Source organism: Spea bombifrons, chromosome 1 (genome assembly GCF_027358695.1).
Source record: "Spea bombifrons isolate aSpeBom1 chromosome 1, aSpeBom1.2.pri, whole genome shotgun sequence".
Taxonomy (NCBI): domain Eukaryota; kingdom Metazoa; phylum Chordata; class Amphibia; order Anura; family Pelobatidae; genus Spea; species Spea bombifrons.
The window spans coordinates 32,179,007-32,203,383 of record NC_071087.1 but is presented as its reverse complement, the minus strand read 5'-3'; the positions used below and the strand labels follow the sequence as shown (position 1 = coordinate 32,203,383).

General features: G+C 37.2%; 1 protein-coding gene across 1 annotated transcript; it reads right to left on the bottom strand.

Moving 5' to 3' along the window:
* Window positions 1–239: 239 nt before the first annotated feature.
* NAF1 (nuclear assembly factor 1 ribonucleoprotein) lies at window positions 240–20,914 on the bottom strand. The gene is made up of 9 exons (XM_053460040.1): window positions 20,851–20,914; window positions 18,784–19,286; window positions 16,568–16,685; window positions 13,313–13,406; window positions 10,153–10,235; window positions 5,729–5,889; window positions 2,882–2,933; window positions 2,379–2,481; window positions 240–752 (listed from the first exon to the last, which is right to left on the bottom strand). Exons 2-9 carry the CDS (start codon window positions 19,275–19,277, stop codon window positions 322–324), a joined length of 1,536 nt encoding a protein of 511 aa, XP_053316015.1. The 5' UTR covers window positions 19,278–19,286; window positions 20,851–20,914; the 3' UTR covers window positions 240–321.
* Between the last annotated feature and the right edge of the window lie 3,463 nt (window positions 20,915–24,377).

The following is a 24,377-nucleotide window of genomic DNA, read 5'->3' as shown; positions in this document are numbered from 1 at the left end:
TAAAGATAATATTCTACACATAGAAAAATAGACATTTAACTACAAAACCTACTTTCTGTTCCTTGGGAAAAAACATAAGTTATATAATTTTTGGAATGTTTGTTAGCTATATATATATATATATATATATATATATATATATATATATATATATATATATATATATATATATATATATATATATATAGCTAACTACTTAAAAATTAAGATACATTGGCATAATATGAAATGTATTTTCTATGACATTTCTTTACCATAATAAATCAAGAAAGCTTTAAAGAAATGCATTGTACAATCCTTTAGTTACAGATAGACCTTCTTTTAAAAATGAGAACCAAATGGAGGATGATTAGGGTTTCCAGAAGGTGGTGGTGGCGGTGGTGGATAGAATGGTACATTCTGCATGTAGTGTGCATTTGGATCAGGCCAAGCCATGTTAGAGGGAGGTGGTGGAGGAGGAGGAGCAGAAAAGGGGTGTGTATTGCCATAGTGAGGTCCATATGCATTTGACATAGGAGAACCATAACCATTATTAGGGGTTGGCATGGGATAATCTTGAGAGCCTTGATTGTGGAAGCCATAGGACTGTTGCATTGACTGCTGTACAGAGAAATCGGTTTGAAAAAAGGGTCCATGATGCTGTCCATAGAAATTTTCTTGTGCAGTAACACTGCTTGGAAAGCGTGGCCCAGAGTTAGGTCTTGAGAAATTCTGTTGTCTGCGATAGCGGTTTTGTTCATGTGAGGAGATTGCTTTAAGGAGAAGAGGAGTAAAAAAATTTTAAAAAAAAGTTACAAACTCTCTAAAAATTCATGAGTTGAAAACATTTTAACATAGTTGGTCAGAATCAAAGTTCAGTTGATCTATGGTTTAATAGCATCCATCAATATTTATATTAAATAAAACACAATATTCAATATAATCAACAGGAAAAGAAAATGTTGCCAACTTTAATCTTTGTAACCTTTCTGAAAAGAAAATACTAATTTTGTTGAAAATGTGAAATGGTTAAATTGATTGATCTACACTATATGGAAAAAGTATTGGGACATCTGACCATTACACCAACAGGGACTTTTGTGTCACTGGATTCTAAATACATAGACACATCTTCCCTCTTTGCAGCTATAACGGCTTCCACTCTTCCGGGTAGGCTTTCCACAAGATTTTGGAGAGTTTCTGTGGGAATTTTTGCCCATTCATCAAGTAGAGCATTTGTGAGGTGGGGCTCTGATGTTGGATGAGAAGGCGTGACTTGCAATCTCCATTCCAGTTCATCCCAAAGGAGTTCAATTGGGTTGAGGTCAGAGCTCTATGCACACCACAGTCACAAAAGTCCCTGTTGGGTAATGGTCAGATGTCCCAATAGTTTTGTCCATACAATATATGTTATGGACAGAAGTGATGTGTTTCAGGCACTTTTCTCCGGGCATGTACTTTTTACCATTATATCATGCAATGTGAAAAGATTTGTCTTAAACTAATCATAAATAGCTTAACTTGTTCAGAAAATATGCTTTAGTGGCATAACATCATAAACACAAGATGAGGTTCTAATAAACAGACTTTTACAGCAGATAGTATACCTGAAAGATTAAATTGGATGAATGTGTTATATTAATACCAGGTAAGGTGCGTATTGGTTGGTATTTCAAAATGAAGTTAACATTGTACAGTGCTGCACTAAGCACAAACAGTTAACATTTAATGCAGATCTGTTATGAAACATGCTCTGCAGTATTGGTAAGGTTTATTGTCCCCCCCCCCCAGTATGTATCGGCTTGTTGTAAATAACAAGGTGGGCATATTCAATCTAGGGTGTAATCAAATGTATCTTTACAAACAGATTAGAAAATGCATCATCTGCATATGTCATGTTTCCATAGTGATGTGCTTTCAAAGCATATTTCCTATTATACATGCAGTTTTCTGCATGACAGAAGGTTTATCTTTTGCCCCCCCAAATGTGCTTTCCACACGCACCACCCATATAGAAAATTTCTACTCGGGAACAAATCCTGTTGGTAAAAATGAATAAAAGGGTGCAGATAACCGACGATGCTGGCATCGGGAAACAGTCTATAGGCAAATAGCAACAATTGCTGTTGTATGTTTGCAAGCTTGCTCTTATATTTTACCACATGCCAGCATACAGGGATTTTTTTTTCTTAACTTCTGGTGAACCAAGGACACTCTAAAAAGACAAGCTGTTGATCATTCACTGGTTGATCAGAAATACTCTCCTCTGGTCCATTGGATGTCTCATACACACATTTTGTTTTATGCAGTAGGACCTTAAAAATAGCAACTCTGAGATTATGGGCTGTAACAACTCAAACCGATAGAAATCAAGTTCAATTTCAATCAACCTTACTTACATGATTGGTCCTGTTCCAACTTATGTTTCTTTTTCCCAGGATTTTGGAGCTTTTTCTTCTGCTTTGATTCTCTTTCCTTTTCATCATCACTGTAATCCAATGCCTAAATAATACATTTTTATCTTTATACCAGTCAAAGTATAGAAAACATGAGGGTGCTGAAACAATCGTCAGTTCATTATATAATCTTGATATGATAAAAAGAATGCTTAGTTATCAGTACTATTAAGATGAAAGTCTGGCTGTGGTGGTAACCGGTTATCTTTGTACATCCTGCTAATTCATGGATTTGGGGATTATTACTGTATTACAGCACTGATGTAGATAATACTAGAACTGCAGTCAGTCCATGAGGAAACAGTAGCAGTGAAATATAATAGAAAGAAAAAGTATTCACTTCCTCCAAAAAGCCTCAAAGGATGCAAAGTAATTTGTGAGTACTTTACGAAAAGTAATAAAATAAAAGCTCTTAACTGCAGCTACAGACAGTAATAAAAGCGTACCTCTTTTGGTGGCTCTTGATCATGGGTCCAGGAAGCATCAGACCCCTTTTCACTGCAAAGATAAAAGAAAAAAAAACATTTTTAGAGAAGCCTGGAATGGCAGAAGTGCATGTGCATCAGATGCCACTGTGGGGAACAGGTGGGAGCCGAAGTATATATTTTATTATCGTCACGTTGTGTCATTCCACCTACATGCCATTCTACTGTCATTTAACCTTTCCAACATATCCCTAAATGCATTGCTTCAAAGGCAAATGTCACTTTTTCCAGGAAGACAAATTCCTTCTAGATTCCATGGTTAATCACAAAAATCCCTAGATTAATCATTCTGAATTACAATTTAAAACAAATTAATACAATACACGTTGTTGCTTCCCTCCTTTGACATTTGTCTTTATTGTTGTAAAAATGAACACGGGAACAATGTGTGCGCGGTGTCCCAGTACAGCTGTGTTCAGCTCAGCTTTTGATTTCTCTAATTGTTGCGTAATGAAAACGTTGTACACTTAATTTAAACATCTATGCTAGTGGAATTAAAACGATCATGATGTGTTCTTAATTCATGTGAATTTAGTTAAGATACCGTGTCGACATAGTTCTGCCACTTCTGCAATAAATGCAGGCATATGGTGAGCAGTACCAAGGTATGCCAATGAGTAGCTAATCAGTTCCAATCAACTGATAGCTTAGGGCAGTTTATTTCTCTGAACGATAAATACATTGTATTTTCCTCCAGCTAAGGACGTTCAACTAGCAACTCTATTTGTGATTTAGGTTACAGATCTGTGCTTGATAGATTACACTGAAAAGAGTACAACGTCTTCCGCATGAATATTTTGCAAAAAAAAAAATCACACATGAAACAAAAATACACATCTCACCCAGGGATTGTGTATCAAAGCTCAGTGGCTTTAGATATCTTAAGCCTATAACAATGCTGAATTACAGTAGACTGAACCTTTGAGATAAAGATAAGGTTGCAGCTTGAGAAATAATTGAATGCACTGCTGATTCTTAGGGGTTCCTGAGGAAGCACAGGTTACTATAAAAACCATATACATTCAGGTTTACACCTACTGCCAAAACAGCTCTAAGTGTTTGGGACCATTTTCTGCCCTTACAATGTTTAAATGTCACAGATGAAACAAGTAGGCCTTTAAGCAATGTTATTTGAGCACTACATAAAATATTGAAATCAATTATCCGTCAATGACTTTTCAAGCTGCCAAGCTGTACTAACAAGTACATAAAATCAATATTATTTATGTTTAATAGAGCAACTGGCTACTGGAAGAACAAAGTTCAAACAAGAAGGTTATAGCATATATACCATGCAATATTTTTTGTAATCACGTAATACTTTATGTCCTTCCAATAATATTGTAGGCTACAGCTGAAAAGTAAATATATATATATATATATAATTTAAAATGCCGTAAAGTAAGAATGCTTTCAAAAATAGTTTATTTTTATCATTTAACAAAAAGCAAAGCTAGCAGAAGAAAAAGCTAAATCATATCAAAAGTTAGTGTGACCACCCTTTGCCTTCAAAACAGTATCAATTCTTCTTGGTAAATTTCCACAGTTTTAAGAACATTCTTACTTTACAGTAGACAAATAAATGCATCCGGATTCCTACTAATTGCAAATTTACAGAATTTTGGCTAATTGGACGAGTCGTATAAAGCAACAAAAACCCCCAATGAAGAGGATGAAAAAGAAGCAAAAAGCTCAGAAATTTCATCTGAAATTCACAGACCCTTTCACTCACATTCTCCTTCACCCTCTCTCACACTCTCTAAATGTTTCCCTGTCTGCACCTCCACGGACATAATCTGGCACAAACGTCTGCCAAAATGGAGGCGCATCCGGTGACAACCATTTCCCCGATCCTCAAAATGGGTGAGCGGACGTCCACGAAGTGCTGCCATTTTGTCCTAAAGCGAACTTGCGCATAAGGCGATGCTTGGATGCATATTATACAAAACATGGGATTATATTAAGTCTTCTAGGACCTTAGCACGTGCCTCATTTGAGTCCACATAATGCAATGACAGTCCAACATTACAAAGGTTCAAAATGAAAGCTATTGACAAAACGAGTTACCACTTGTCTTGATTTGAACATTTCCAACAAAACAAAAAGTAGCATCAACCCCACAATACAGCCTTTTCAGTTGTTAATGCTATATCTTGTCAAATTGTGAGATGTCTTCTGCTATAAAAAAGAAAAATCACAAGTTGTTTCCAGCCTCAATAAATAATAGTACCCAAATGTCCTTAACCTTTTTCTGAACATAAACTGCAAAAAAAAGTTTTTCCACGATGAGCATTAAACATAAAATGTACCAGTTTGAAGCGTATTTTCTAATGTATTACAAGATAACAGGGATGAAGATAAACACTTCACTTTAGAACAGTCATGAAACAAAGAAAAAACGGCAGATAACCACCCACTTGCAGAAATACATAATGTTTTCAGACACCCGTTGAACAGAATGATGTGCTTTATGACTTTCCTCATATAACTGAAATAATCTATGACAGCACAACATAGTGTTCCCATTTTTTGTCTGCCTTTGATGTCAAACAAGATGGAACCCAAGCCAGCTGGAGTATTAATGTTTGCATTTCACAAATTCCAGCTTCTCAAAATCCCAAGTCGATAATCCAAGGATGTATCTGAAGCCTGGTTCAAGCAAACACTAAGCCCACTAGTGCAAACTACTAATTGCGTCTTTTTTAGTCTAACTACATGAATATTCTATGCCGTTATATTAACCCCAACGACCAAAGACAGAAAATAAAAATGAACATATGTTAATGCTGCACTGTTTGAAACACTCACTTTTTTAATACATCCGGAATGATATACTGTGTAAAGTCTTCAACAGTCGGTGCAAAATACATTGTGTCTTTTATTTTGAAACCCTTGTCTTTAATTTGATCTTTTGTATTATATCGTATGACATAAAATGGATGTGGAACAGGTCCAAATATTTCAAATATCTGTGGAGTAAAGATAAAGGAGGAAAATGTGACAACACATAACAGCAGCTGTGCAAAAGCTAAATGGAAAAAGCCCATATAATACAGCACAAGGCAATAATTAATAAAATAAAATTTATTGGGTGCAAAGATAAACGATATCGTTTATTAAACAAAGCTCTGAAGCCAGCCATCTGGCACTGTTATGGGTGATAAAAAGAACATGCATGAAAAATAACTCATATGACCTGGGTTCCTTACTTAAGTGTACCTTTTGTTTTGGGTTCAATCACACAGGAAGGACATTTTTACAACTTTGGTGCAAGCTGACCTTTTCTGTATTCTTTAAAGAACCAACAATTAAGAGAAATGTTTAAAACACTGAAACAATTACTAGGAATAACCTATTTACATGGTTCACGTAAGCGATTAAACATTATAAAAAAGCACTTTGCAGGATTCCCAGTGCAGTCACAGTAACTACAACCCAGGAAATAAATGGCTTTTGCTCTTGGAAAACACTTTTTTTTATATATAAGATCCATCCAGCCTTTGTTGCAGTTTAATCAAAAATATTTAGGCTTTTGTGCTAGGTTCTCCCACCATAGTTTTAATTATTTTTTGAGAATTACTATTATTGAATCATTGTTAAAAAATTTTGTCATTGTATTTTATACTCAAATGCTTAGGTGTTAGCTTTATTATAGCCCAACCTATTGGACAAACACAAACAGCCCTACCATTATACCTTACTATGTTGGAGTCTTAAACACCCAGAAGGACCAAACATTGACGGCTTCTCAACGTACATAAAGGCATATCAAGGAAACGCAGTGGGGTGCCATGGTATTCTGGCAGGAGTGAAACCTGGGGTTGGCAGGGGATCAGGTGGTGTGGAGGTTAGTCTTCCTCTTGGCCAGATGCATGGCATTTAGCTGGGTGGTGGGGAAAGGGGACAATGCATATGGGAGGATGCTGAAGAACCCCCTCATGCATTTGCAAAACCAACAACCCAAAAAATGAAAGGGACCACACAGCTATCATATGAAAAAAGTGTATATGATTGCTAGAGTGTCTATAGCGAAATAACTTAATTAACATAAGCAGGACTTCATTAGCATTGCTATAGCAGTGACTTTAAGGTCTGTAGATAAAGAAAGTTTATTGAGACATGATAAATATTCTTTTTTTCCTAAAAAGATTCCTTACTGGCCTAGTACATGAAATGAACTTTGAGACAAAAACACTTGCACAAGCCACAACCAATGTAATGACAGGCAGAGCAGCAACAGAGGTCTCAAAGTAAGAAAAACATTCCCAACAGAATTCCCCGAGGGATACCAGCCATGTTTATGCCTGCTGTGACCATTAATAATTTACACTGTGGTGTGTGTGGGGGGGATTAGCAAGGGTGAAATAAATCACTAAGTCTAAATCCAAGTAAAACAATTTTCTGTAATTACAGAAAAGATAATATTGTTTTACTGCCTTGTCTGCAATATATAAACAGTTAAGCACGTTTCAATGTGAAATTATGGTGTTCTACTGTTGGACAAAAAAGAAGATTTTCACAGAGTAGTCGTAAAAACAGTAAGTACCTAAAAGGTTACAGCCCTTACTTTGTCATAAATGGTCTTGAGCAGTTTGAGAAAAGATTATTTCCATACAAGGACATTGCTTTGTTTTATTTCTATGACTGACAAATGCAACATATATGGCACAAGATATGTGACGTAAATCTGCAATTAAGGGGTGATTCATAAACCCAGGAATAACAGTTTAAAAATTCTCTGCTACCCTTGGCAATTAAATACTTTTTTTTCCCACTAAGAACTATCTTAATGGGCAATCCCACCGTGCCAAACATTAAACTTTACAATAAAATCTTTTCTTAATGTAACTATTTGCCAATGTTTACCAGTGACAGAAGCTGTTTAACCTACTCATGCGGTGAAATTGATAAAAAACAGGTACCAATTAGACACACATTAAAAGAAGGCCTTTGGTATGTGAACAGATCAGTCGTATGAAACACCTGCAGCTTCTATACTACAAGAGAAAAATGTAAAACTCAGTAACTTACAATAAAAAAAACAAATTAAGAATGTACTAGGGCTGCAACTAACGATTATTTTAATAATCGATTAGTTGGCCGATTATTTTTTCGATTAATCGATTAATCGGATAAAAAAAATGAATGTAAATTTTTCATTTATTTAAAATAATTTACTAAACAAATGATGTTAAATACAAACAGCAGAATAAAAAAACTTTGATAATACATTTCTTGTCTTTATTTCCCAACCAGCCCCCCAATATATGCACATTTGAGCCCAGGCTTGCTACGCTGCCTCCCAGACATGCCATGCTGCCCCCCCACATATGCCACGCTGCCTACCACAGCACTCCACGCTGCCTCCCACATATACCACACCACGCTGCCTCCCACAAATACCACACCACGCTGCCTCCCACATATGCCACTCCACGCTGCCTCCCACATATACCACACCACGCTACCTCCCACATCTGCCACTCCACGCTGCCTCCCACATATGCCACTCCACGCTGCCTCCCACATCTGCCACGCCACCTCCCACATCTGCCACGCCACCTCCCACATCTGCCACGCCACTCTACCCCCACATGCCACTGTGCCTGATACGCCTTATACCCCCTGAAACACCACTCCATCCTCCCCAGACATGCCACCCTGCCCTCCCCACATATGCCACGCCATGCTGCCTCCCACATCTGCCACTCCACAATGCCTCCCACATATGCCACGCTGCCTCCCACATCTGCCACTCCACGCTGCCTCCCACATCTGCCACTGTGCCTGATACGCCTTATATCCCCACTCCATCCTCCCCAGACATGCCACCCTGCCTCCCAGACATGCCACTTCTCTACCCCCAGATATGCCACTCTACCCCCAGATATGCCTTATACACCCTGATACAACACTCCGTCCTCCCCAGACATGCCACACTGCCCTCCCCACATATGCCTTATATACTGTATATGCCTTATACCCCCAGATATGTCACTTCACTGCCCCCAGGATTTAGATTCCCCTAAATTAACCCTAAACTCCCCATTAACCATAACTGCCCCTAAATTAACCCTTAACACCCCCTTAACCACAGCATCCCCTAAATTAACCCTAAAGACCCCATCAACCACAGCATCCCCTAAATTAACCCTAAACACACCATTAACCACAACTGCCTCAAATTAACCCCAAACACCCCATTAACCACAGCTGCTCCTAAATTAACCCTAAACACCCTATTAACATAACTGCCCCTAAATTAACCCTAAACACCCAATTAACCATAACTGCCCCTAAATTAACCCTAAACACCCCACTAACCATAACTGCCCCTAAATTAACCCCCACCTCCCCTAACTTTCAGTAGCCCAAATATATATATATATATATATATATATATATATATATATATATATATATATATATATATATACATATACATATACATACATATACTTACAGTTAGATGAGTGTCACAGCCATGTGGTTCTGGCCTGGAGAAGGAAGGGGCGGGGCCAGTTGTCACAGTGATTACAGGGAGGGGGAGTAAGTAGGAGCTGCTGCTGTGAGACGGTGAGTCAGACTAAACGGATTATATAATGAGGGGGATTTTCAGAGCGTTTGCTCTGAAAAAACCCTCATTTTATAATCGATAATAATCGATTCAACTAATCGATAATGAAATTCGTTGCCAACGAATTTCATTATCGATTATTATCGATTTTATCGATTAGTTGTTGCAGCCCTAGAATGTACTAATAGAAAAGTTAATTTGACCTAGAGCAGGCATGTCCAAACTTTTTTCGAAGAGTGCCAGATTTCATGAAGTGAACATGTGCGAGGGCCGACCATTTTGCCTGACATTCTTTGAACCATTAAAATTAAATGCAAATTAACTATTTTATGCAAAGTTTATTGAAAACGGCATACTTTTAATTTTGTGACTTGGATGACAAATCTAAACAGGTGTTAAATCACTCTGCCTTTAATATAAAAAAAAACAGATCTATGTTTGGGCAACTTATCTTTGGGGCCTTATCAGTCCGGAACGCGGGTCGTAATTGGCCCTCGGGCCAGACTTTGGACATGCCTGCCCTAGAGACTAGGTGATACGTCTCCAAAACCTCACTTTTATGAGTGCTAGTTAACATTAAGGTAATCAAATTTAACATCTAGAAGTACAAAGTGTATGTGGACGGGGACAACCGCAGCATCATTTAAGTATGTACCTTTCCAACAGAACGTCGGTCTTCCTTAAAAATGACACTGTCTTCATTAAGTGGTGGAACATCTTTCATAGATTCAATTATCACTAAAGGAAAAAAAAAATACATGTTTTATATTGCAACTGCATAAATGGCAAAAACTGTTTCATGTAACCAGTGTAGTAATATTGTATAAGAAACGTGGGTTGTGGATTCAAAAACTGTCAATTTTTATAATAGCCTATATGCTAAAGCCACTAAACCTTTGTTGATATGCAAGCCTCGTATCTGGAATGTCATCACTGTCATATGATTTAGACACAGAATGTCAAGGCTAAAACATTATGAAAAGGAAAAAAATAAACTGGAATATTCCTGGCCATAGTATGTGTGTAAAAACTGAAAAATAATGTTCTTGTGTGACAACAATATAGTAAATTAAGCCTTTCAAATTGCACAATATACCTTAATACATACCAAGTACATATTTATTTCTATCACTAAGAGAAGTCCATAAACCATTAATACTAACGTAAATTAAAATTGTGACAAATTGAAGAGGTTTTCTAGGTACCCTTAAATTAAAGCCACTTAAATGCACGAATGGAATTTAACAAAATCAGAGTAACAATCAAATATATAGTCTGAACAGTTATTTTTTAAAAAAATCAGAGTATCTTATTTACAAATAAAATGAGGCACAGTTGGGGAACAATTACAACTATAGTTCATTAATTTTTTTGTGCTAATAATCAAGTTAACTTTCACTTTGTGTGTGTGTGTGTGTGTATATATATATATATATATATATATATACATGTGTGTGTGTATATATATATATATATATATATATATATATATATATATATATATATACATACACATACATATACACTCACACATACTCACACACAGTGACTACTTTATTATTAGGTACACCATGCATTTAGCCATGTAGACAGTCAAAACAACTTGCTGAGGCTCAAACAGAGCATCAGAATGGGGAAGAGAGGGGATTTAAGTGACTTTGAACGTGGCATGGTTGTTGGTGCCAGACGGGCTGGTCCGAGTATTTCAGAAACTGCTGACCTACTGGGATTTTCATACACAACCATCTCTAGGGTTTACATAAAAAGAAAATATCCAGTGAGCAGCAGTTGTGTGGACAAAAATGCCTTACTGATGTCAGAGGAGAATGGGCAGTCTGGTTTGAGATGACAGAAAGGCAACAGTAACCACTCATACAACCAAGGTATGCAGAATACCATCTCTGAACACGCAACACGTCAAACCTTGAAGCAGATGGGCTACAGCAGCAGACAATCACACCAAGTGCCACTCCTGTCAGCTAAGAACAAGTAACCGAGGCTACAATTCGCACAGGCTCGCCAAAATTGGACAATGGAAGACTGGAAGAACGTTGCCTGGTCTGATAAGTCTCGATTCCATCTGCGACATTCAGATGGCAGGGTCAGACTTTGACATAAACAACATGGCAGCATGGATCCGTCCTGCCTTGTGTCAACGGATCAGGCTGCTGGTGGTGTAAAGGTGTGAGGGACATTTTCTTGGCACACTTTGGGCCCTTAAGTACCAATTAAATGTTTCCAGCACCTTGTACAAAGTAAGCCACGAAGAATGAAGGCAATTCTGAAGAAAAAGGGGGTCCAACCCATTCAAGCAAGGTATACCAAATAAAGTGGTCAGCGAGTGTATATATATACACAAATACACACTAAGAATGAAAGTTAACTTGGTTATTATATATAATATAAATGAGTGTGTATGCGTCTTAGACTCCTAATGGATTTTAGCGGCTGCAATTCCTCCACACATCTATCCAGCACCTGCTCAAAACACATGGTTATCACACTATACTGTGACTTAAAATAAATATGAAGTAGAACTAGGGCTCATTTAAACTAAATTAGGAAGACTGGGTAGGTATGCAGGGGTTTCAACACAAGTCATGATCCCTGAGGGAAAGGGGACACAAGAGCCTGTGACAATATCAGAAAACATCTACAGCTCACAGCATACGCACAATATAAAAGTGCGCAGATTGTAGGAGTTTAAACAAAAAAAGAAATATGGGAGGGGTGTATTGCCAGGTTTTCATAGGAACCTAGATAACAGGCAAATAGGCCTATATTGAAATTAAAGTACTTCTTACAATATTTGAATTTAATGGAACTGTTGAATACCGGCTTGTGATGATGCACCTGGAAGTGTGTTGGCTCTTAACTATACTAAACTAACTGGATTGACTATACAGTTACATGGAAATTAGTTGTTTATATAAAGTTGTTGCTTGGATACTGTATTTGTTTCTGTTCTTTCTCTCAAGAACTTACTTAAACATGCAAGCGTCTCCTGTTGAAACACCTCTGTACTCTTAAGTCTTTGGCCTCTGGTGAGCAATGTGACATTGTACTATTTTATTTGTACTACACATGTTTTATCCAGTGACACACACAGTACTTTTGGGGATACAGGACCAAACTACTAAAGACAGAAGAGAGTACGTGCGGGTAAGCCAGTCCATGGCACGATCAAGCTCAATCAAATCCCCTAGCTCACATACAAGCCGAGTCAGACTCAAAAGCTGCATAAAGAAAATTCAAAAATGAACCAACACTAAAAAGCTTGGTTTCACTCACTCAGTTCTACAGGTGCATATTACTAAATATTACTAGGGTTCTACAGGTGTGTTTCTTCTATGTTGTGGTAGGTGGTTACCGTGCAATAGTTTAACTACGATGCTTGGACGTCTACCATTTCAGTGATAAAACATGTCCTTCATAAAAGTACAACTGTTTCCCATTCTGCGGAATCCCTTTGCCCTTATCAAAATCTAAAGAAAAAAAATGGAACTGCTATAGAGCAATGATTGTGTGAACATACATCTGTAAAATTGACACAGTGATAAACTAAGATTATTTTGTTTTTTGGGCTAGTGTGTACAAGCCCATGATGAAAATAGCATAGAACATAAGTATTTTAGATTTTACCTACAATTACAAAACATTCTAAAAGGTCAACTAATCAGTGCAGAGTCATTTTAAATATCAGTCACAGTTTTTAATTCCAGCTATCCATCTATGTCTTTCAATGCCCGCTTGAATTAAATTGATACATATTAAAACAGCTCCAAACCGAAATTCTAAGAAAATAAACAGCATACCTAGCTGTTCAACAATGCTGGAGACTGTTCCAAACGGCTTTAGTTCAACATCTTCAGGCAAACTAATTGTGGCTTCTTCAATTTCAGGCAGCTCCTGGAAAATATGAATATCATCAAAATATTGTACCACGTACAAGATATACCCATCTAAAAATCTTTAATATGCATGAACATGATCATGGATAAACAAGGACACATAGAGCAGAATTAAAAAGATAGATAAGTATTGCTTTTCCTTGATGTTTGTTCTAACTTTTGCTGTACAGCAAATAATGATTTTTATATTGTATTTTTACAATAGCCATATGCTATTTTAAATTCCCTTACTGTACAGACAGCTGAGAAGCTTTCCCACTCAGCTGCCTGCCTCTCAGCGACGTAGAACTTCCTTACATTAACATCTAAGCCTCGGACTCTCTAGTTTTACAGTACGGCCCTTTGTCCTAACATCTCTCATTTGTCTTGTTTTCGTATATTGATAAGTCATAAACTAGAAACATCAGCAAGTCGAAACTATTAAGCATACTCTCTCTAAATTCTGCCTATGCACACTGTCCAGACCGTTCTAAAAATAACATATGACCCTGAGGCTGAACTGTATGTCACTTGGTATTTATGTGGAAAAGTCACAACTTTACAGACAAGAACATGCCAACAGAATAAAAAATGGTAATCATGGGAAACGCATTAATTCACTGGCGATAGCGGGAGTAAGTAAATCAGCATTTATGGAAATGGTTAGGTCAACATCCTAGACAAATGAGTTAGAACTACGCATAGCTCTGCCACACCACGATGAAAAAGAAAAAATATTTAGTGGGTGAAGGATGGTTAGAAAAATATATTTTCACCATGCATAAAACGAATTAAATGCATTCATTCAAGTGGGATTTCTACTCCGTTGAACTTGCATTAGTATAACTAAATGTAGTGCTAGAATCATTTAATGTGCTTTTGAATGCCCAAGCACTTGCTTTAAATAATTAATCAGTAAAATTGTATAATTCATAATGACTTGGATACACTGGAAAGGGCAGGAGATGGAAATTAACAAGGCTGGAAAATTATGGACTTGACATAAGCGCGATCCAAGTGGCAGGTCAACATCTTGTGATCACAGCCACCACCAATTTACTGAAACACCTGCTGCTGCGGCTCACTATAAGTTCAGAGTAATAAGATACAACTGTCCACAATTACCTGACAGGGAATGTACCTAAAGCCATGCCCTCTTTTGTATCATGATCCCATCGTTACATGTTAGCTGTATCTTAGAAACCAGAGACTATTAGTCTTGTTTATCCGTGGGGTATTTAAACCATAATGGTTGTTTCTTAATATCAATGGCATAACTGGGTCCCATAGTTAACGGTATTAGAACTTAAAAGGTCCTACTGGAGCACAGAGACCAAGAAGCACCAGATAAGGTGATCCTGAGATGATACAGCTGATTTTTTTGTTTATCCATGAAAAACAGAGTCAAACAGACAAGCAAGCACCCTTACAATGCTAAATGTAACAGAAATTTAAAAGAAAAAAAAAAAAATTAAAGAAATGGCCCAGCAGTGCACAATATTAACTAAAGCCCAGGTCCCTATTATAAGCCAATTTTATATGTGCCCTTTTAGGTTTCCTGGATCGCCCGGGTGTTTTAATGGTTGCTATGACAATTACTGAAGGATCTGTTTATCTTCCCCCACCAACATCACGCATGGATGCATAGTTTCAGGTCATAATACTCTGTAATTAAACTGAAAAATAAAACACTTGATATAATTACATAAGAATAATCACTCTCTTTTAAAAAGGGTTTCCTGTTTTAGAAACTAGTGCCTTTTTATTTAAGATGTTTTTAAATGTTCTGTTAGTGCACAATTAGATAATTTACTGTACTAAACATTTTAATTGGATAATTAAAATCATAATAATTTAATGATGCGCTTGTTAGTTTATATGACAATGTACAGATTATATGGTAAACACCGCTTTCTATTTTTGTCTGTCACTTGCTTTAATCTTTGAAATGCCAAATGCATAGGTAAAGAACCGGGTACTTTTAGGATAAGTCCGTAAAAGGGATTTCTTTTTCCCATCTCCCTGAAGAGTCCAAATGACTATCCAAAGCGTACTTACTCACTTTGGAGAGGTATCAACGATCTAATATGAAATATAAAGTTCTGTGCTTTATCATTCTTGTAATACGTGTCAATGCCCAATAAGATAACATACAAATAATGCAAAATGCGTTGTTTTTAGTTACTGGAAGTTCTGAAAAGCTAAAAAAAATTGTTTAAGAACACGAGTTTACTGTCCTAAGAAGCTATTGGTTTTATAAGCTGATTTGGAAACTAAACTCTCTGTATTGGACAGGAATTTTTTTTATTCAGAATCCAAGACATTTAGTATTTGTGTCATTGTTGGGCAGTTATCAGTGCTAGACACAGTTCAATTTAGATGGCTTATTTGCATATTTTCACAGTTTATAACATATAGGCAAATTCAACAAAAGCTATAATAGAAAACCAAGAGATAAGAAAAAACACCAACAGATTTGTAAGATAAGAAATTAACAAAACCTGCTATTCTGTAACAAAGACTAACACAGTTTACAGGTTAACAGCAAAAATAGCCCATGTGCTCCACTGGAAACCTGAGATTTATGTTACAAATAGTGTCGGAGAGAGGTGTTTTGAATTACCGCAGTAAAGTGATTTTCTGCAAAACAGTTTGTGCGCAAAAAAAAAAAACATTAATGCAAGCATTTGAGAAAGGTATACCTTCCTATGTAACTAACGAATCATTTTAGTTTTAAACAATCTCCTTCAAAAACTACTACTAAAGTTGAGTGATGCCAACTTGCATCTGAGTGAATGAAACAAGAATTATAGCATGGGACTAACTGTAATTCTTGTTTTTACACAAATGATTGGCGGAATCCATGCTGTCAAAATCATCTCCTTGCTGCTGCAACAAAGTCAGGATACACCTGTACACCCTAAAGGACTTTTAAAAAGACTCTTTAGGATGTACATGTACGTCCATAAGGGACTGAAGGGGTTATTCATAAGCTTACATACTGTTTGCACACAATTTTCCCATATATCTGGGTTCAATAATAAATCCACTGGTGCACACATGGGTTATCAGCACAAAATACTGCAAGAACAGGCTGTGGTGCCAGCGCAAAGGCGGAGAAGGATAGCGCACGGATAAAAAAAAATATATGTTACAAAAAATAGATGCAACCACACTCACATTAAGAAGAATTTCATCTTTTGTCTTCAAGGGAACTTCGCTGTTTTCATCTGGGTCATCAACCTCTTGTACGTGAATTAACAGAGGCAAGGAGGAGGAGGATGATGAATCAGACTCGCTGCAAAGAGAAGCACATGCGCATTAACTTTAAGACAATAATTCGTAATGAGCTGACAATTACAAATCCATCTTAAACAGAAAAATGAAGTATCAAAAAAAAATCAGAGGGAAAAAGCAATCACAAAAAGACAAAAAATTAAACTAGCATTCAAGCTGGCTCTGAACCTAATTTAAAACCAGGTAAGTCTTAAATGCTCTTAGTTAAAAAAAAAATCCCATAAAGCAACACAATTGAGATTAATGATGACTGTACTCTGACAGAAGAACAGCATCCTATTATTCAAGGTTTAGGTGATGATTAGTTATTGTAAGAAGCTGGACTCAAGTGGGGAAACTGCTCTTCAGATGGGTTCACTGCGCAAAACACTTTAACAAGAAAGACGGTTAGGAACAGAATGCATTTTATGAGCACAGCTCATTTATTTTGTCTATTGAATGAAAACAATCACCCATTTAAATTAAAACAGTAAAAAAAAAACCATGTCTGGATTGTATTTGATATCTTTCTTGCTCCCAGAGAATACAAAGGGTGCACACAAGCAGCTATCATTCTGCGTGTCTTTGCTTCACCATACAGCATCAATTCAACCTGAGATGCAGAAAACAATTGCTGGAAAATGAACGACCCGTGATTCTGGGTGAAACAACACTACTTTAGGGGTCAGAACGCTTTACTGGTCATATTAATTAAAACAGGGGAAGCCGTATATTTTCCAGGCGACGTTAAAAGCACATTAGATGCAAAAGTTTTAGGCAGCTGTCAGAAAATGTTGTAGAGTAAAAATGCTTTCAAAAACATAGATTATTTTTATCATTTAACGAAATGCCAAGCAACTGAACAGAAAAATCTAAATTAAATCGATATTTGATGTGAGCACTCTGCTTTCAAAATAGCATCAAATCTTCTAGGTACAGCCTCTGTGTGTGTGTGGGGGGGTACCATTACTTCTAGAACTCCTTGTTCTTGTTTAAGTGGAAGATAGTTCTTAATCCTTTTGTGGACGGACTGTTTTGTACGCTTTGTGAGAATGGCTGTTTGTGCGTAGCTGTAATTTTCTTCTCTCATTTACTGTACCGACAAACTATATACGGCTTTTAATTTTTTTTTTGCCACAACAGCTTTCTTTAGATACATGATATGATCAAAACAACGGTATGATAAAAAAATACAATATGGTGAAAATTTAGAACAAACCCTTTTTCTCACTTTTATTTGAAAAATCGTTTACTCGTCTGCAAAAGCTAATGAAAAAACTGCTAACTAGATTCTAATATTTGTCCTGCGTTTAGAATGTAAATTGTATTACATTTTTTATTTCTTGATATAAATGTTTTAGATTTTGTATCTAATGCTTTAGATTTTGCTCCATTGCGCCCCACATTGCTGATTGTGGAACCTGAGGTCTCAGGGGGTCTGGACAGACTCTCTTAATTGTTTTACTCTCATTGGTTCCAAGTTGCCGCTATCTTGGTAAAGGCGCGCAGCTTTCCAATTTAGTGCTTAAAGTAATATGAAATGCTTATTTGATCGTAACCATAGCCAAAAATAGAGCCTTTATGATCTACTACCACTACTACTATATAGACTGTAAGCTCTATGGCAGGCATGTCCAAAGTCCAGCCCGAGGGCCAATTGCGGCCCGCGTTCCGGATTGATAACGCCCCACAGATAAGTTGCCCAAATATAGATATGTTTGTTTGATGTTAAAGGCAGAGTGATTTAACACCTGTTTAGATTTGTCATCCAAGTCACAAAATGAAAAGTATGCCATTTTCAATAAACTTTGCATAAAATAGTTAATTTGCACTTCATTTTAATGGTTCAAAGAATGTCAGGCAAAATGGTCGGCCCTCGCACATGTTCACTTCATCAAATCTGGCACTCTTCGAAAAAAGTTTGGACATGCCTGCTCTATGGGGTAGTGACCTACTTTTCTAATGTATTCATTTTGTACGATGAGCAAAATGCCTGTAGTCTACTGTACTTACGACATGACTATTTATTGTATCTCCCCCCTATACTATACTGTAATCATTGCTGGTGATTTATACATCAAGTTTGGGGCCTTCACCGATTTATTAAAAATGCAACCAACCTGTCAGACGATGAGTCTTCCGAAGAGCTTTCCTCTTTTTCATCATCTACAACACTAACATTGGGAAAAGTTGTTTCTGAGGACAGACCCAGTTCACCATCATTTTCATTACAGACGCTGACATTAAGGCTCCCCAATTGCACCTCTACTTCCATTTGCCCTTTTGCCTGTAAGTCACTTGATTGAACTGTTGCCATAGCTACAATGTTCTCACTTTCAGAATATTGAAGAGCAGGAGACAATATGTTGACACTTTCTTTGCAGATTCTAGAACTGTCATTGCATTGTATTTCTTCACCAATTACAGCATTGGTATCAACACACAATTGTTCTTCTGATTTGAGTTCATTGCCATTTTGTAAATCAACGACACCCTGAGAAAGTGTTACATGAGACACTGAATTTAACTGTATCTGAGAGTTTTCATTTTCACACGTGGAGGTACTGGTCTCTTCAAGCTCATTGTCATCCTCTTGCGCAAACTCGGTTTCCATACTTGAATCCTAAAAATAAAAAAAAATGAAAAGTAAAATTAAAAACGAGTTTACAAAAAACAAGGCTCACAAAATGTTTTAAATACAATGTGAATGTTATGAAAATTATAGCAAATTTGAAATCATATACCACTAGTAACACAGAAAAGACTCAAGCAGGCAACGAATTAAATGTACATTATAAGAGTAGTCTTGTCTAGAATCCTCCGTAGCTCAGCACTTTAGGGTTTTCTGCAGACATGCGCATCTAAGAAGGCAAAAGTCCACCCGATGATGCAATATAACATAGTATATTGAATTAGTAGAAATATCGTGCCTGACATACAGTGCTGTGAAAAACTATTTGCCCCTTCCAAGTTTCTTCTATGTTTGTTAACTTGTCACAATTAAATGTTTTAGATTATCCTTTCTTATAAGACAAAGACAACACGAGTAAACACAAAATGCAGCTTTTAAAAGATTTATTGATGGTAAAGGAATTACCTTCAATCAATTAAGTTTGGTTAATTGGTTGCTTTAGAGGGGCAATTAGTTTATCACATGGGGCTAGGTAGGCTTGGCTAGGTTTTTTCCTTCTATACATTTAAAAACTGCATTTTGTGTTTACTCAGGTTATCTTTGTCTAGTATTGAAGTTAGTTTAATGATCTGAAACATGTAAGTGTGACAAATATGCAAAATCTGGGAGTCACTGTTGGACAACTTCAGTTTTTACATGTTTTTTATCAGTTTAGTCAACCTCTTTCTTAGGGAAAATCAATTTTACCAAGTTGTTTTGTAATATATACTCATATGGGAGCATGTATCATTTTTTTTCTGTGGACATCATGTTTGTACCTGGCAAATTAGCTGGATAAGAAAGTACTTACATGAAACAGAAATCAATGATTAAAAGGTTATAAATATATAACATAAAAGGTTACTAATTATGAGAGTTTTTATAACAAATAACAGATATTCCTTACCATAGGAAATAAAGGCTATATAAATAATGGTGCGAGTTCCACTAATAATGGATCATGGCCACCCTTAGAAAGTTTCTAAATAAGCAAGATGACCTAAATGATGCTGGTTAAGTCACTGATGGAATGTTTATCTCACTGAAACCACAGGCCGCATTCAGGTATAAAGTCTGTTGCCATATCCGCAAAAAAACACTTTGCATGTTCTTCATAAGACTATCACTCAAGCTAATCTAAGGCTTCGTATTATTTGGCAACATCTTGATAAATATTGGTAACTAAGTTTAACAAAACATTGTCTAAAGCACTACAGCTCATGCATTACAATAATCAGAGCAGAGCATCGGTAAGAGTACAGCACCCCGGTTCGTTATTTTCCTATGACATAAAAAGGGAAGCCAGGGAAACGCAGTTTAATTTAACATCGACTGCCTTCTTTTTCGTCACTGTCCATTTTGGATATATACAGCACAAGGGTCGCTATGCCCGAGCACGGCCTGCTTGACACGACACACAGCACTATATAAGCCATGCACCATAAAACAGAGAGTGCCTTGAATATTAACATTAATGTTATTGGTGGTGGTTAAAGACACTAAACATTGCACCCACCGTTTTGACGTTTTCGGGTAACAGCTCCAAGTTGCGCTATTCACCCAGCACAGCTCTGTACAACACACCGCACACACGTGGGTCACTAGGACGGAACAAGCAGCGTGCGCGCTCTGAATAACAGTCCGACCTGACACTGCACACACTGAATACACAGTTCCGGAGAGAGAATGCAGCAGCAGTGCAGTCTGCAGCGAAAACTAACCATACAAACTGAAACAATTAGATAACTTCTTAGAATTGGGATATCATAATATTATGCATTTTTGAAAATGTATATATTTTTTGTTTTATTTTACTTAATTTACTATAAAACAACAATAGTTCGTTCACGTGTATTTTTCAAGCCCAGTGGTTGTCACAACCTAAGGACCCGTGTTTGTTTTGTAATTTTTACTATTTGTTTGTTAAACCATGATTCCCCTTTGCTCTATTTGATGAACCCACGCAAATTATAGATCATTTTGTTTAAGACAGGTAAGGCCTGCTTTTAAAACCAAATAAATAAATAAAACATAATTATTAGTGATAATTTAATAAAGTATACTAAAATAGAAAAAAAAAAATTTTTTGCAATATTGCTTAACATTTCTCCTATACTGTAGGTGCCACAGGTGAGGAATGAAACAATTTATGTTCAGGAACATCCCCTGAATACAGGCATGCACCACATACATTTTTTTGGGTTAAAAGGGCCATTCCTGTCCTTCACCATATGTTGGATATTTTTTACTACTACTGGCTTAACCCCTTAATGACAAAGCCTGTACATGTACGGGCTCAAAATGCATTGTTTTCAGTGGGTTTAGGGACAGCCCATTAGATTTAGGGGTCTTTTTTTTTCTTATAGTGATAGGACTAAGAACCATTTTTTATTCAAAAATATTTATTTTTTATTATTAAAAAAGGGGAGAGGGGACCTAGATCCTAACCGTGCTGTTTGCCCGCAGCAGGGCTAACTGAAAAAGAAAAAAATACACCTGCCTGGGACCCGGAACTGCATCTCCCAGGTGTTGTGCAATACAAATGGGATACACCCCATGTTATTAAAAGAGCTTGGTGGTGTACTAGCAAAATCTTTAACAAATCATTGTTAATGAGAGTAGTCCCAGAGGATTGGAAATTAGCAACTACAGGCCAGTAAGTCTTAATTAATGGAAACTATGTTAAAAACAACATGGGTTTACCTCAAGAAGATCATGCCAAACTAATCTTATTGATTTTTTTGATTGAGTGACTAAAGTAATTGAGCAAGGTGGTGCAGTTGACACTGTGACGGGACCGACCTGTACCCCGACTGGGTACTCCCGCCAAACGTTGCTTCCTCCTGACGGGACACCAACAAGTAACCCCTTCAGCACCAGGCAGAACCAGCGTTGTAGATAGAAGGGGGGACGTCGCTGCACCGTAGCTGCATTGGCACTGTAGCTATCCGAAGCTTAGCTACACAGCGAAGCTACAGCCCACCCCAAACATCAGTCAACACTCATGTTGAGGTGAAAACAGGACTCATTTATTAAAACCAAAGACAGAGCTATATATACACAAGTATGAAAAGGGGCAAGACAAATATCACATGATCTAATTACCATGGCAGGAAGGAAGTAATTAGATCAAATCCTGCAACACAATATCCGGGGGAAGGATAGAATGACATGAGACATAAATAATTACATTAATTGGGGACGTAGACATGGAATGACGATAGACATATAATTGGCTTAAGACAGACAATGGCCAGGACACAGGGATAACAGGAGCTCACAGGATTAACAGCTACCTGTTATGTAATTGATAATTAGGTATGCAGCAGGGACACCAAGTCATACCTACAGGGGGTCTTAAGACAAGGGCTAACTCACACAATAACAGGGGAAACACTTCACACCTATACAATTAACAATGCTAAGACAATCAGCCTTCTTCCTACCACAGGATGTCCAGCTGATGTTACAGTTCTGATACTCTGAGTGCTAAAACATGGGGTACATCAGCAGACTGAACCCCTGTATCCACACACAGAAGTCTCTACAAGGCCTGGACCCATAGTCGATAGGGAGGAGGCTGGCTCTCAGGCCTCTCCAGGGACCCCAGTGATGGAGGGTTCTGTCACAGACACTGCATTTCTAGACTTCAGTAAGGCTTTTGACACTGTCCCACATAGAAGACATAAATAAACTGCAATCTTTGAGTTTAGATCCCAATATTGTTGAATGGATTAGGCAGTTCTGAATGACAGACAACAGAGGGTTGTACTCAATGGAGTATATTCGAAGCAAGGTCTTATTACCAATGGGGTACATCGGGGATCTGTACTTGGATCCATTCTCTTTAATAAATTTCTCTTTAATAAATGTATTAGTGATATTGCAGAAGGTCTTTGTGGTGAGGTATATCTGACGACAAAAATTTGCAACAGGGTTGATGTTCCTGGAGGAAGAAGCCAAATGGCAAATGATTTAGGTAAACTGGAAAAATGGTCAGAGCTGTGGCAACTGACATTTAATGTGGATAAATGCAAAGTAATGCACCTGGGGCATAAAAACCCAAGGGCAGAGTATAGCATATTTGGTTGTATAGGGAGAGGTATTAGCAGTAGAAAGAGGGAAGTGCTCATGCCATTGTACAAAGAACTGGTGAAACCTCACTTGGAGTATTGTGTACAGTACTGGAGACCATATCTCCAAAAGAATATAGATATGCTGGAGAAAGTTCAAGAAATATTACTTTCCAGCAGAAATTATAGCTGTTAATACCGTGAGGCATTTAAGCAAACATGGGATAAGCATAAGGCTAAGCTATATATAAGATAGGGCCATGGACTAAGGAAAGTATTCAGAGGTTTGGCAGACTGGATTGGCCCGAATGGTTCTTATCTGCCGTCATTTTCTATGTTTCTATCTTTGTCACCAAACAGCTTGTCATTACCTCAAATCAGTTTGTCTGTGCCATCTTTGTCCCCAAAGAGCTTGTCTGTGCCATTGTTGTCTCCAAACAGCTTGTCAGTGCCATCTCTGCCCCCAAACAGCTTGTCAGTGCCCACAAAAAGCTTGCTTGTGCCATTTTTGCCACCAACCAGCTTGTCCCACGGTAAAATTGAGCCAGAGAGGTAAGATGCCGGCCCTTGGTTTGCAAGGAGAGCAGCTTTTAAGGAGCAGACAAGTGGTCACCTAGAGTGGCAGGCCCAGTCGCAGTTGCATTGTGATTGCTACACCACTGTGTGCATGGGCATCCATTTGAGATGGTAGTGTAAGGGTATATATGTGTATTTATCCATACTATTGCACGATGAACCCAGAGGTAGCATTTGGTATTGTTCTTTTTTTTCTTTTCTTTTTTTTGATTGCAAAAATATACGTTTATTTACTAAAGCTGAAAAACCAAAATGTAAAAAAAAACGGAAACAATTTGTTATTAAATATTTAGTTTCTTGATATTTTTTTTAAAAAATATTATACTATTTTCAGTAATTGTCGAATAATTCGAGTTTATTGTTCTTATGCTTTAGTATGTTCTTAGCTTTAATC